General features: G+C 35.5%; 1 protein-coding gene across 1 annotated transcript in view; it reads left to right on the top strand.

Annotated features, from left to right (window-relative positions):
* Nucleotides 1–554: 554 nt before the first annotated feature.
* The window catches only part of os9 (OS9 endoplasmic reticulum lectin), a 31,265-nt gene continuing 15,856 nt past the window's right edge, over nt 555–15,963 (top strand). Inside the window, exons 1-12 of the mRNA XM_020933805.2 lie at nt 555–727; nt 3,176–3,358; nt 4,557–4,620; nt 4,712–4,788; nt 6,715–6,813; nt 9,210–9,411; nt 10,331–10,474; nt 11,881–11,963; nt 12,284–12,335; nt 12,416–12,498; nt 13,104–13,277; nt 14,296–14,503. Coding sequence (XP_020789464.2) covers nt 584–727; nt 3,176–3,358; nt 4,557–4,620; nt 4,712–4,788; nt 6,715–6,813; nt 9,210–9,411; nt 10,331–10,474; nt 11,881–11,963; nt 12,284–12,335; nt 12,416–12,498; nt 13,104–13,277; nt 14,296–14,503 — 1,513 coding nt within the window. The 5' untranslated portion in view covers nt 555–583. The remainder of the gene's footprint in view (nt 728–3,175; nt 3,359–4,556; nt 4,621–4,711; nt 4,789–6,714; nt 6,814–9,209; nt 9,412–10,330; nt 10,475–11,880; nt 11,964–12,283; nt 12,336–12,415; nt 12,499–13,103; nt 13,278–14,295; nt 14,504–15,963) is intronic.

The raw sequence follows: 15,963 nt of genomic DNA, 5'->3' as shown, positions 1-15,963 counted from the left end.
GTGGAAGTTCACAAAGTAGATAAACCCCGCCCACAAAACCCGGAAGCGTGATAATAGTCTATTGTCTATTTAGTTTAATTTTAACTGTAATCTGATTGAGTTTAACCTAAACATGGTTCTCACTTTAAGCAACCTATCTTTGACATGCGATTAAACAGCTTTAAACGCTCTAGTAAACCTCATATAACATTTGGACATTTTACAAATTTAAATGAATATCGTGCATCTAACAAATTCTGAAACCCACACTTATATACGCTAAATATGTTATCAAATTAGCTTGTAGCACGCCTTTTTAATCCAGCCAAATAAGGGAGGTTTTGCCCATAACATGTGCATTTAATTTATACACGTCTAAACATAGATAGTTCTCGTGTAGGATCGTTTTCATTAGGAAGTGATATGGCTCCGCCCGTCGGATTTGTTTAAATTGTTAAAACGAACGCCCAAATTCACAGGAAACCATTTGATTGACAGAAAAATCGACCAATTGCTGAACGGCGCGACTGAGCTGGACCAATCAGTGGCTCCCATGTCATGCGTCCACTGTTTTGTTGCTGTCTTGTCGTGAGCGGAGTCAGACATGGCTGCTTCCTTATGGTCCAAAAGGCTGTTCGCTTTTTTACTAATATGCCCTCTTTGTGCAACGGGGTTTTTGAATTTAGAAGAGCTAAACGAGATGAAATATGGAATTCAAATTCTCCCCGATCCCGTCATTTTGGGACAGGTGCGTAACGGCTAAAAGGAGCTAAACATTAGCCATTTTAGCTAAAGATATGACTTATGTCACGTATTTTGTGCAGCTATGGGATCCTTTGTTAAGTTTTGGATTATTTTTGACAGTTATATAAACATATCTTTCTTATCTTTGGCAAGGCAAGAAAATACACTGAGCTAATAAGGTTTTATGTCATGCAAATCACGAGATGAAACAATAGACTATTGCTGACAGCTGTCAGTACACACTACACATCTGCTATTACTCTCACTGCTAATGCATTTCTTAATTAAAATACCTTAAAACACATACATTTTATTATTAAATAATACTGATGTCAGTAGTAGTCCAGTCAGTGGGTACATTTACCGCCCAGTATAATCTTTTTGGTTTGTGTTTACATGTGAGAAATCTGATCATCAAAGCACGTGTGTCAGTTAATCAATGGATTTTTAGAATGATTTGCATTTGGACTATTAAGTACATTGCATGATTGAACAGTTTTCAGTCTTTCAGTTTTGTCTTTGTCACATTACCTTACCCTTTTTGCATAATAATCTGTGCACAGGGGTCAGATGTAACTGTTTACATGACATTTCAACAGCGTAATAACACTAGAAATCAGATAATGATAAAATTTTTGATGTGCGTGCAAACATAGCCAGAGATTTTTCCCATGATTTGCATTGATAATGTGTAGCCTACTTGCTTACTGTCAAAGATACCAATTATAAGCTCTTATAAATCTTTGGGCTAAAGGCTTTTAGTCGTTTAGTTGATTAATCGGTCAATGTTGTCTTAGTCGATCAAAAATTTTATTAGTTGACTAATTTTATTCTGATTATAAGGATTTATATGGGATAATAGAAAAGAAAGGAGAAGTTAGTGAGTGGGTTAATTTGGTATTTGCATGTAAAAAGTCAGATTAAACATAGGATGCACAAGTTTTCTTGTGTATTCTTGTGAGTGCAGTTTGGGTCAGATGCTGGAGGCTGGAGTGGGATGGTACAAGTATATATATGGTGATGATATCTGAACCAATCTGTTCAGAACATGACACACAAACATGTTATGAATGTAAAGCATTTATCATCCTAATATATTTCCAAATAAAAGAAGCCTTGAGCATGTTACACGTTGTTTTTCAGTGAACTGGCTTGGTATTTATATTTACGATTCTGGCAATTTGCTGAACACAGCACACCACGCCTTCTGTCTGCTCTACTGCACCTGATATTCAAGCACGGCACACCTCTTGTTTAGAGCTCCATGCCCCACAATTTAACTAGCACTAAGATTGAAGGCAAGATGGGGCCCAAGATCTCTATTTTGTTCTCACCCAAATATTTTCACACCAATGGATTCAGCTCTTTCAGTTCTGGAACTGATTTTGATATTATGGCTTTAAGTATCTGTTGAAACCTAATACCAGGACAGACTGAAAACAGCATTTATTTCCTTTGAGTAAAAATTAAAAAGACTAATTATTTACCTCTCAAGTAACTACAGGAGAGCTTTGAGTAAATAAAAGTTTAAACATTAAGAGACTTTCGGGAACAGTAAATACTCATTACATTTCGGATCAGTGCTTTTATACTTTTTTAGTTGACTAATTTATTGGCAGGATATGTCTTTAGACTACAGCCCTAATTCAAGTATGTATTCTTATAATAGTGGCATGATTACAAGGGATGTAACCATAACTGAAATATCTTGATATTGTATGTGTCAAAACTCACAATATCGAGGGCCATCACAATATATATTGTATTACAAGATTCTTTGCTTAAATACATTGTGAAGGTGCAGCTGGAGAGCTACATATGTCATGATCCTTTTCTCTGTTTCAGTCCAATCTACATGATGGAAAAACTGTTACTTAACACTTTTAAATCTTAATTATTTTGATTATGACAGAAAAGTAGCATATTCACAGTTTTGTTAGCATTCACAAAATATCACAATCAATATCGTATCATGAGATGCATGTGTGAAAATATGGAGAGATTTGGGTATTATTACATCCCTAATGATTATGATCTTTTTACCAGCACACCTTGTCGAGAACAGATCAGACCTATTTTATCCTCATTGCTCTGGCTCCCCATTCATTTTAGATTTGATTTAAAAATTGTATTGTTTCTAAAGCACTTCATGGACTGGCACCAACGTACATCTCAGACCTCATTGTTCCCTACACTCCTTCATGCAGTCTGAGGGCCAGCTCCAATTAGTCATCCCAAAAACGAGACTCAAAAACTGGGCTGACCCTGGGGTGGCTCCAAACTTTGGAACGCTCTCTCCTTCTCACATTAAGACCCCTATTTTTTAATGCTGTATTTTTTATGTGCTAACTTATACTGTATCTACTCTGTGTCAACTTGGTAAAATGTGCTATACAAATAAAGTTGGTTTGGATTACTCAGTGCTCTTCTCCTTGTTGTTTCTTCCCTGTAGACGAAGGCCGAGGAGGTGATGATGGTGTCTAATAAGTTTAAGCAGATGTACGAGTGTCGTCTTCCTGCTCAGGCGGTTCGATTCCATCAAGACCCAGCCTCAGAGCCAGAGACACAGAGCTACAGCGGCCCTGACATCCCACAGCTCCTCAGCCCCATGCAGGAGGCCCCCTGTCTGGTCAAGGTTAGGGCTCCAACAAGTGGGACAAAACATTTTGACACTTATTAGACTTACTTAGAAAAACTTTGTTTATCCACAAGGGAAATTACTTGGACACAGTAGCTCACACATCACAATCTAATATAATAAGAAAGACAAAAAAATATAAATGGTAGTAATAAATAATAAATAATAAATTATATAAATTCTAAGTAGCAGAAATAGTAAGACACTGGTGTCAAATAAGGCATAATTATATAAATGTATGTACAAGTTAGAACAAAATAAATACAAATAAAGTAATAAAAAATATATTTATTTTTTTTAGACGGGAAGATCCTTGAGCTGTAACATCTTATTTTTGACGGGGTTCAAAACACAATAACAGAAAAATTGCATGAAAACAAAACAGAAAATAAAAAGAACACACAGGCAACATCAGGTACATCAGGAAGTACATAAAACAAATTTTGTATCGAAAATAGGAGCAGGATGTTTCTATTTCTCAGCTATATGCAAGAGGTCGTAAGGAGAAAACCATACAAGGTTGATATGATGATTGACAGGACATTGAGAGGTTATTTGTTACATAAGGATGAGTTGTAAGGAGTATGGTATGAATGTAGTCCTGTAGCTCTCACTGTTTGAGCAGAATGAATAAAAAAAAGAGAATAAAATTGCATGTATAGGCCTTTCACACCAGGAACTATACATTGACTTATTGTTCAATATATGAAAGATGGAACAATATATTTTGGGGCTTAATATTTATCGTGTTTATCGTGTACAATAGTGAGGAGATTTTTGCTTTTTTTTTTTTTTGCAAATAACGATTTAAGATTTCAGATGTAGAGGGTAGAATAAAGGACTGTACTGATCCACTCCAAAGCAAACCAGTGGAAGTAAGGCTATAGTTTAGGGGATAGAGCTCATCATTCTCTAATTTGAGGGCTGCGGATGTTACATTCATTGTTGTAGTAGTCTTGAGCAAGACACTTTATTGACCTCTATCTCTTGGGTGTGGTATAAATGTCCATAATGTTTTTTTTTCCGGTGTGCTCTAGGGACATTGGCTCCAAAATTACTTGTTATTTACTTGTTGTTACAGTGTTCTGTCCCACATCTTCAGTATAACCAAATAACCACAATATAACGTCACCTTGTATTTTAATAACTGAAAATGTATATGATTATATTTGTATCTTTCTCGTGGCCTCTGTAGACAAAGGACTGGTGGACGTACGAGTTCTGTAATGGAAAACACATCAGACAGTACCACCTTGAAGGTAAAGAGATTCAGAATGTATTTGAACATACTTTATTTTAGACCGATTTATATATATACTACAGTAATAACAATTCTCTTTATTTAACTAGACACAGAAATCAAAGGCGATGTACTTTTCTTGGGTTACTACGAGTCTGATTTTGACTGGAGCAATGAAACCGCAAAGGTAAAAACTATCCATTGATACTTTGCAGTGACATCACACTATGGGGTATCTACATGTATGTACATGGTGGAATGTTCAGCTGTTACCATGGAGACACAGTGCACACATTAGCAAACAAAGAAAAACACGTTTAAGATCTGAAAATTTGAGAAAAGAAAAATATTTAAACAACATAGGAGCCTTTGATCCATACATGGTCCTGTTTGATTTTCAATAAAAACCGGGAGGGTGACTTACTGAAAAATTGTTGGCTAATGCTAGTTTGTAATTGTAATGTTATTTGAGAGGGGCTTGTTTAACAGTACAATATCAGCTCACCTGTTGTTGTTTCTATTTAGTCAGTTCTTTCTTTCTTTAAAGTCTAACAGAGCAGTGACAGGACAGAGCCTTCACTTATATACTACCAGGAATACTGACGACATTAGCTGCAACGTATCAACTGAATTACCCAATGCATCTCCTAATTGCAGAAAATTTTTACAAAAGCACGTTCATAATCTTCCCAGTTATTAAATATTTGTTGAGACTAATGATTAAATAAATAAAAAACACATGCAGTACATTAAAGCAAACATGCGCACAGTTGTTTATTGGCAATCAAAGGATTCACAAATGGAGGGGGATGGGAGGAGAATGATTTAAAAACATGTTTAAGATGGCCATAATTAACAGTTACATACACTTAACTATAGTCATTCATATTACCATGGGCACTGGGTCACTCCTGGTCTAGAAAATAAAACATATATTTCAATAGATACGTAGTAATAACCAATTACGCTATTTTCTGATCTATGTTATAATGTTGTTTCCTCATCACAAACATATCTGGAGTTTTGTTTCTTTTACACATGCAAACCCTGCATTTCAGTTCTTCTCTCAAACAGAAAACACTCCACCTTGTGATGTAATGTGGTAATACAGGTGTTACTCCCCTCGAGTTCAAACCAGGCTCAAAGTAGTTGTTTTGTTTTTAACAAGCATTTATTTGACTCCAGTCTTTCACATGTCTTCACATGTAAATCAACCTTAATGTCGACGCATGCCGTCAGAATGATATAAAGATAAAAAGAAACTTAAAATTAACCCTCGGATACAAAACAGAAGTAATTACACAATAAAAATAACACAAATGTACCTCATTGGCCACATCCACTCAAAGGGAATAAAGTCTTGTACTTTGAAACTTTTTACCTTAAAAATAAAATGTCCTTTTAGCTCCGAGGACAGAGCGCAGCTCCTCGCGGGTCTTTCAATTAAGGATGTGCAGCCGTAAAAACTTCCCCTCGAAAAAATATGCAATTGGAAGAGAGGAAAATTAACCAAAATAAAATGAAATGAATTAACATAAATTTACTGAAAAAAATTTACTTATTTACGCTATATTGCTTTTTAAAATATTCTACTATATATCTCAATAGGAATATAATTTATTATAAAACATGAACTTAAATATATGACAGCTGCCACTGACGGCAGCTACAACAGGAAGTGCTCCACTGTGCTTTTAAGATCCATATACCTTCACTAGGATCATGTGGATAATTTCAGCCCTACTAATCTCTCCCTAACAAAAGGTAAAAGGAGTTGTTAACTTAAAAACTGCCACTATATGACATCACAAGATGGAAGAGAGCAATTTGAGCTTAGGAGATGTAGACAGACTAAATAATAAAGGATTGCTTTAATGTGTGTGAATGAAATACAACTCAACTAAAGGTATGTTTTTGATGAAGTAACGGGATTATAACATATAATACATGTAATATAGAACCCTTTAAAGAGCTATGAAATGGATCTGTCATTCCTACAATGCGCTTAACCCAATTTACTTTACTGGCTGATTGTTTTTAATATCTGAAAGACATTGTTGTTGAAAGACAAAAAGGTAAATCTGTTTTTTATATTATTTTATCTTTTTTCCAGGCTTCTAAGCAGCACAGACTGAAGCGGTACCACAGTCAAACTTATGTGAACGGCTCCAAGTGTGACCTCAATGGGACTCCAAGAGAGGCAGAAGTCAGAGTAAGATATTTTAACAGTACTATTGTCACTTACAGTGGTCTAGAATTAGTTACATCTTTATACCGGTACTTACTTACTACATGTACATGAATTGTACTTTAGTGTTTCTCACGGGTTTATGCTGAGACTATGGTAGCACAAGCAATATTTTTATACAATAGGGGATACTTATATACTTGAAAAATTGTCTCTATTTGTCAAAAACACTGATACAAATTAGATATATTTCCTTAATACAAGCCGGTCACGATAACAAATTTTAAAGTGTGATATTGCTGAAGTAAATATAGATGATAAATAATAATACTGAAATCAAACCATAAAGCAGAATTATCCCCAAAAAAATATTCTAAATGTACAATATTGTTAATAAATATAAGCTGCAATAAATGAATAACAGAATGCAACAAGTAGTTGGTTACCTTCTACAGCTCATATCTCACTGTAGTACAAAAAAATTAACCAAAGATTTAAACTACTAGTACACTAGTGCCCACAATAAACCTTCAAAATGTATTGTTCTATCTGTCATGTGTTGAACTATAATAAATATTCTAAATGTTGTTAAATATTGTTAAAAAGCATTAGCTGCAGTAAATACACTTATTTTAATAGTGAGTTTGTATCTATAATGAGTCATTTAAGTTGTTATGTTTCTGTAGTGTCATAAGATTTGAGCTGTCGATGGTTGAATAAATAGTTTTCCACTAGTACAAAGAAAGAGTACCCATGATAAATATTGTTACATTTGTCATTGGTTGAACTACAAGTTGATATAATAATTAGGGGTGTCAAATTATCGCGTTAATTGCGATTAATTAATTACAGTCATATTTAGCGCGTTATGTTTTTTAATCGCGTTAATCTCATTTTTAATCTCTAACTTTAGTGTTTTTGTATGCGAGTTGCTTTATTATAAAACCTGTTTTTATGTGTTGTTGGGACAACAACACACACACAAAAAACACATTTATACATTTTTTTATTTCGGTAATTCCACTCATTGCCGGAAACCCACACAAAACGCACGCAGTAAGAGCAAAGTAAACGTCATGTTAACGTTGGCGGCGTCAGTCGCACAGTGGACGAGGTCGTAGAGCCAGTAGAACAGAGTCAGCAGCGCACAGGTAAAAACACATTCGTGTCTTGGAAATTATTCTCCCGACGTGAAATATAAAAGAAAATAACTAATATAATATCGCCTACAACTTAAACGTCACTGGTGAAAACAACCTGCATAGACTCATGATGTCTGCACTACTGTCCTATAGTGACCTGCCACATGAGGGGACACGCACACAAACACACACAAACACAAACATACACCTTCATCATCGTCATTAACCTGAGAACGCGCGGACCACGTTTCCTTCCGTAGTTACTGCGCGGACACCGACGTGCTCCCGTGCGCCGCGTGTGGATCGTGTTTTCTCGAGTAAGCTGCGTAAACCGCGCTTCCTCCTGTGCGCCTCTAAACCAGAACTAACACCAAGACTAAAACCAGGACTAATCCAGTCCAGGACTAAGCCAGGTCTAAACCAGAACTAAAACCAGGTCTAAACCAGAACTAAAACCAGAACTAAAACCACAACTAAAACCAGGACTAAACCAGGACTAAACCAGGACTAAACCAGAACTAAAACCAGAACTAAAACCAGAACTAAAACCAGAACTAAAACCAGAACTAAAACCAGGACTAAACCAGAACTAAAACCAGAGCTTAAACCAGAACTTAAACCAGAACTAAAACCAGGTCTAAACCAGGACTAAACCAGGACCAAACCAGAACTAACACCAGGACTAAAACCAGGATTAATCCATTCCAGGACTAAACTAGGACTAAAGTAGGACTAAAGCAGGTCTAAACCAGGACTAAAACAAGGACTAAAACCAGTGATCTCATATATAAAGCATTTATCTATCAATAATATTTGTAATATGGTTAAGGAAAGACTGGACTTTTTATTGTCTTTAAGTAGACAAAAGTTATTATGTTCAGATTTCCTCGTCTTTGCTACTTTACAGCAAACAGTTTCTTATTCATGGAGACTTGGGCTCAACAGCCAATTTGGGGAGATTTGTTAAACAATAAATGACTTTATAAAGTAACTTTTTTTGTTCTATATCAGTCTTTTGATCTGCCACAATAATGTAATAATGAATTTAAATGAAAATACCTCAAATTGAAGGCTTTTCTCAGCAATTTTTAGGTGAGATTAAAATTAGATTAATTAGATTAATTAATTACAGATCATAATTAATTAATCTCTCATTTTTTTTAATCGCATGACAGCACTAATAATAATTCTCGTAACTGATTTAGGGATTGCTTTAACATGTTATTACTGTAAACCAGAACAGCCCTTTGACATTTCCCTTCTCTGTCTTGTGCTCAGTTCATTTGTGAGGAGGGTTCAGGAGACTTCATTGCTCGTGTGGATGAGCCTCAGTCCTGCAGATACGTCCTGACGGTGCACACAGGACGTACCTGTCAGCACCCTCTCCTCAGACCCCCTTCCACTGCCAAACCTCAGAGCATCCTGTGCCAGCCTGCCCTCAGCCCACAGCAGTACATGGACTATGTCAAGGCCCAAGTCTGTGAGTCGAACCATCAAGTGACAGCAGTGTTTAGTTTATTACACTTTATTATATTGTTTTTATTGATACTGTGCAGTGACATCACTACGGTGACAAGATTTTCAAAATTCAAAACTGGGACATACCCTGATGGGGGGGTTGGTATAAATAATACTGTGAAAAGAGCATGTAACAGTGTCCATTGTCATAATCAGCGGGATTTCTATCATGCATTTTTTCGCCTTATGGTCATTTTCAATCACGGTTTTCTGTAGTTTGGCTAAACAAATATGTATATTCTCCTCTTCACTGTCAATGGGTATCAAATTTGTCAGAAATGGGGACACCTATACTTGTATAAAACTGAGACTAAGCACTAGTTTTGGATAAATCTGCTGGGACAGGGAACATAGGGCTCAAAACTGGGATTGTACCTGGTAAATGGAGACGTCTAGTATATTCTATATGTATATACATGGGGAAATGTCCAACCATTACCATGGTGACAGAATTTATAAATTCATAAATTAAATTTGTTAGCTAAAACTGCCAAAAAAGTTGTAAGTTTGAAACTAAAAAAAAAAAAAAAAAAAGGTGAGAGTGGTTAACTGTATCAATTAGACAACTTAAATTTGTAACACAGTGGGGACATGTCAGACAGAGTAGTACAAAACATAGATGTGCAAGATTTTAAATTGACTTCTGAAACTTCTACTGTTCTCATTTTATTCTATCACTTGTCAGGTTTAGTTAGAATTTTCTCATAATTCTACTTTGTGTACAGATTTTGGACAATTTTTAGAACTTAGTACATGGACTAAGTTCTGACAAATAAATAAAACTTATTTCTTAAAACTGTTAATTTGACTTAATTAATGTTCCTAAATCAGAATATTCCTAGCACTCATTATGTCTTTTGTTTTTCCTCCTTTGATCCCAGCGGACACAAAGCGTAAAGTGGAGCAAATCTCTGAGGAGCTGAGGAGTCTGGACGAGATTCTGGGCAGTGACGATGAGACACCCGAGGGGGCAGTGAACTCACTTCTGGAGTCAACGCAGGACAGTGAACCACTTATGCATGAAGGTAAATAAATCTACAGTAGGGTTCAACCAAAAAATAAGGTGAACTTGTGAATTAGTTATCCACTTAGACTACACAATGAATCAACAAACACAATCTTTGTTACAGTTTGGAGTTGAATTGTGTTTAAAAATCAAATTTCAATCCATAGTGCATATTTTAATATTCATTCATTAATGTCCCTGAGAATTAAAACTGAATTATGAACTGGTAAATCAAGAGTATCTTTCATTTCAGAACATGTCTGTAGTGGAGGTCTTGAATTCTGAGAATTCAAATTTCAATTTTAGTTTTATTGCAGTTCATCTTGAAGCTGTACTATTCACATAAGGGCTGTACAGTTAAATTATTAAAATATGTCTTACTATATTTATTTTCTGAACATAAATAATATAGAAATGTAATTTCCTTGTAACCATAAACTGTATGAAGAAGTGGACTAAAGGAGTGTAATGTCACTAGCTTTCATCTCCAGTCAAATGAAGCTCGTGAGACTTGCAACAAATTTGGAGCCGAGTTCCAATATAAAGTCAAATGGAGCCAGAGTCAATTAAGCCAGAGTTACCTCCCTAAACACTTCTTAATGGTGAAGTATAGTCCATTCATATATACGGTCTGTGTGTATGACCCGCAGACGTATAATCTCTGAAAAGTTTAATATGACCCATCTCTTACACGATAAAAGCACAGAACAGACTCACCATTAGTACAATATCCCTCTGTCACAGAAAGAACTATATATATATATAATATATACATATTCCACAGAGTCGTGTCCTTTTTAAATCCGACAGAAGGTGACCGCTTACCAGGAGCGAGCTGTTTTTTGAGCGCTTAGTTTATGCAAGTTAGCCATGCGGTTTTAAGTTTCGTTTCTGTAAAACGTAAACACATATGCGCAAAGCTGCAATAAACACATTATTTCTCAATATATACTGAAAGAAAGGAAAGCCAACAGGAAATGTATACAGAGGGGTGGTACGGAGGACCAATCACAGCTCTTATCGTCTGTGTCGCTTCCCCTGCTGTCTGCGTCGTTTTGATGCGTAGTTAGAAAATTTCAGAGGTGGACGTCGGTCGACGCAGAGGCTCTGCGTAGGGGGTATGCGTCAATGCAGACTCTCTGCGTCGTGACACAGATTAATGACTGTAGACCTCTCAATTAATAAGACTCAAGCACACCATTTATTGACCACTAGAAATGATTGAACCTTTAAATTTGAAATTTAAATAATTTTAATTTAAATTGCCCACCTCTGTCTGTGCTGGCCTTTGCAAAAGTCCTCTCATGGTATAACATAGACTTCTGCAATTATAGTTTCAATTTTATTTAAATTTTGTAAGGCTGTAGGTTAAAACATCCAAGCTTGTCAAATAAAGTTATCACCATGTAATCTTTTATTAAACAGATATAACTGATGCGTCTGAAGAAGAGGAAGACTCAGAATTCTGGGATGGAGTGAAAAAGAAAAGAACGGCTCCTAAATCAGAGGTACAAGAACAATACAATTGTAATACAGCGGATGTGACTCATATTGTTGACCAATCTATTTGGTCAAGTTGGTTAAGTTAATGATGACTAAACTTAGAATAAAATGTCCAGATATTTGTCAGCTAATAAAAATAATAAAAACTACTTGAAAATAGTGTTGTCACAGTAAACACCAATTTCCATAATAATTTAAAAACATTCTTTTTCAACAGTAATAGCACTTATACTCTGTTTTCCAAAAGAAACTATTTATATATCTAATTTGATATTAAGTCAAGCATTTAAACCAGAATGTATTTTCTTCTCTTTTTTTTTTTTAGGAAACTGAGGACACACAGATTACAAACAATGAAGTAATAGATGGTGAAGAAGGTATAGTATTAATAATATTCATAATTAATAACATTTATTAACTCTCATGATGATTTAATATCTGTTTATGTATTTTGCAGTAGAGCAGTTTAACTTTAAAATCATCACAGATCCTGCAGATCTGATGAAATTCGTTCAGCATCTGAAAGAAAGTAACAGAAAGGTTGGTCTCTTTTCAAATGGAAATCTACTATTCTCCTTTTTTATTTAAATTCTTAGTTGAGTAACCTGTTAAGACTCTTGTAATAATTGTTGCAGTGCTTATATCGGTCATGTCAGTTGTGATAATAGCTGCAATGCAATGATGTCTCCATCTACTGTCTAAAAATGCAGAGATTATCCTGCATTTGGGACAAACAGACAGTGAACTGCTCCAGTATTTTTTAAAACTGTACCAGGCCTGTTTTTTAGTTATCAAAATTCTCAAACAGAAAACACTCTACCTTGTGATGTCATGTGGTAATACAGTAGGTGTTCCACTGTGTTTTTAAACTCCATATATCTTCACTAATATCATGTGGATAATTTCAGCCCTACTAATCTCTCCTGAACGAAAGCTGTAAAGGAGCGGTTAACTTAAAAACTGCCACTACATGACATCTTAAGGTGGAACAGAGCAATTTGAGCTTTAGACATATAGACTAAATAGCTATGAATTTGATCTGTCATTCCTACAAGGACATGTGCTTAACCAAATTTACTCTACTGGCTGGTTGTACCCCATAGAGACATATTAAACTATTATCCATTGTATGTGGGTGTTTTTAGAAAGCACAGAAGCAGTTGGAGAAACAGAAGAGTGTCACAGAGGAGGACAAAGATGAAGATGAGCGATTACTGGAGGAGTTTGAGGAGGAAATAAATGGCCTCACAGTGCCCTCTGATAAAATAGAGGGAATAAAAGATGAAATTCAGAAAGAATTTGACAACATTATAGATGAGGTAAGTGGTATTTTTGGAGCTTGCTTATGTGCATAGTTATGTTGAGGAGGCTGAAGGAGTGTGCACTTGTTTACAACAGTGTAAATGTTTAGATTTTATTATTGAGAAAAAAATTATAAATATTCAAACGATGAGAAAATAAACAAGAATGCAAGAGGCTTTACACTAAATAGGGAGTTTCTGACAAATGAGCAATACTAAATGTCCAAGTTGTGACTGAAACTCATAATATTTATTTGCTGGAAGTGACTTTTCTGGTGGAAGGTATGGCCAGACTGGCGCCACCTAGTGCCTCCGCTCAATTTAATTTCTCTCAAGCGACTAGGTCAGGAATTGGAATACACTAGATGCTTTGCAAAAATCCTGGAAGTGCGAGTTTGGGCACCAGCCAATCAGCGAAGAGCCATACATTCTGTGTTGGCAACGATTCCCGAGATCGAGGATTTAAAGCTAGAACATAGAAAATGTTTGGTGAATTTTATCAAGGGAAAAGAAGAGATGGGATTTAGGAAAAGCGTAATATATACCAGTCAGCCCCGTTAGTGGCGCATTACATACGTCACGACCAAATAGCAGTGATTGGTCAAATAAAAAAAGAACCTACCTACCGTCAAGAGAACAAATCCTAATGCTGCAAGGTCAGGCGGTTTCCACAAAGTGAAACCGGCTGATGAATCAGGCTAGCAACCTGCTTGCCTCCATGGTGATTTTATTGCTTTTCCTGTACAAAAACAATTATTTAAGTGCTAAACATGGAAAAGCCTTGAAAGACCCACTTTTTAATTGAGTAAGCTTTCCTCTACACTTTCCTCTAAGCTTTTCCTGTGACCTGTCACTTTGCTACTGGTGGTGTCACCATGGATCTATTAAAATAACCACCTGCTTGTCTCCATGGAGATTAATTATATTCTATGCCATACAGTGTGGCATATTGAAGTGTAGTTCCAAAAAAGTGGTTCCAAAAAAATTATGAAGAAAAACAAATACATGATTTTGTTGATTTCATTTTTTTCTATAGGCGCAACAAGAATTAGAAACAGAGGGTCTTAAAGGGGAGTTTGACCGCTCTCAGGCCACACAGGCTTTAGAAACAACGCTGGACAAACTGCTTGACCATTTAGAAGATAAAGAGGGGCAGGAGCAGGACCAGCAGTCACCAGCAGGGGGCGGACAGAGAGGCAACGACCCTACCCGAGGGAGCCCCAGTCTAGCACCCAAACACCCAGGTAAAAGCATCAAACAAAATAAAAAATCATTATATTCACACTGCAAAACAGACTAAATACAGTTACAATGACTTAAAATTAATTTTGAGTAATTTTGAGTTTTTTATTTTTTGGTTTATTGATAGGCCATAGAATTTTGGATCAAAGTTTTTAGCTATTTAGTATTTAGATATTTGTCTCATTTCATCAACAATTCTGTTAAAAAATACCTTTAAGAAGTCAACTATATACGTACACTTCATGGACAAACACATAAAATAAAGAATACTACTAGCTCAATAAATATTTAGTCAAAACAAATTATATATTTAAGTAACTAATAATTACTCCTGTAGATATTCTGTTTTTGCAGTGCACTGTTTATGTCATTGTTGTCTTCATCCATTAACAACATCCTCCATATTTTTGTCCATTTCATTGCATTTGATAATATTACATGGAGTACAGAGATACATCAAATACTATAGAAAATGAGTAGTTTCAGTAAGTTCCTATAACTTAGTTTCAATAGGTGCAGAATCAGCCATTTTAACAATATTTTGTTTTATTGGGCTACATGGACATTTTTGCAAATATTATTTCAGTGGTTTACTTTTGATTTTGACTTTATTAGTTCATTTAAGAGATGAAGAGATGGTTCCTTATATACTTTTGTGGGAATTTTTGGGGGATTTGCTAACCTATATATTTTTGGAAAGCTTATAGTATATGGAGTCAGAAAATCAATGTTTGCATTTGCCCAGATGTCTTTATGGCGGCCATATTGAATTAAAAAAAAATGGCCGCCAAAAATCTCTTTTTGGAATATCTCAGCCTCTGAATAAGTTGAAATGTTGATTTTAACTGCTAAACCCACATTTTCAGGGTCAGGGAATCAAATGGTGCTAGTTACAAACCTGTAAGACCTACCCACATTAACCCTTAGATGCATAAGTGGGTCAAAAATGACCCAGTTTGGTTGTTTTCTTGCAATTTCATTGTAATATTTGCATGTAATAGTCCATGTTCTTCCAAAAAACATGTTTTTTTAATTATCCTGTTGAAATACTTAACAAACAATATGGGTAAAACAAACTATAAGCATCACATGCAGTTGCTCAGATAACTCAAAGAGTTTAAAAGTAGCTAACATTAAATGTGTATGTTGGATGTAAACAAACACATTTAGACACAATATGATTATGCAACCTTTTTATTAGACATTTTCTATACATCATCATTATCATCATCACTTTCATACAACCATAGACTGTATATATGAGTGGACAGATCTAACCCTGTAGCCACAATGTGCCAAATAGGAAGTTCTCCAGAAGACTCTTCCAGCTCCTTCTGACTCTGGCTCTGACTTACTTTAGGATCTTGTGGCTCCTCTCTCTGTACCTGCTGCTGTGAACCTCGACATTTTGGTCTTAAAATGTTTATATGAACCTGCTCTACATGATCCTGAATTTGTTTTT

This window comes from Boleophthalmus pectinirostris, unplaced genomic scaffold, assembly GCF_026225935.1.
Source record: "Boleophthalmus pectinirostris isolate CB_2022bp ecotype Guang Dong unplaced genomic scaffold, ASM2622593v1 HiC_scaffold_3, whole genome shotgun sequence".
Taxonomy (NCBI): Eukaryota; Metazoa; Chordata; class Actinopteri; order Gobiiformes; family Gobiidae; genus Boleophthalmus; species Boleophthalmus pectinirostris.
The sequence above is the reverse complement of the archived record's forward strand: the minus strand, read 5'-3'. Positions and strand labels throughout refer to the sequence as shown.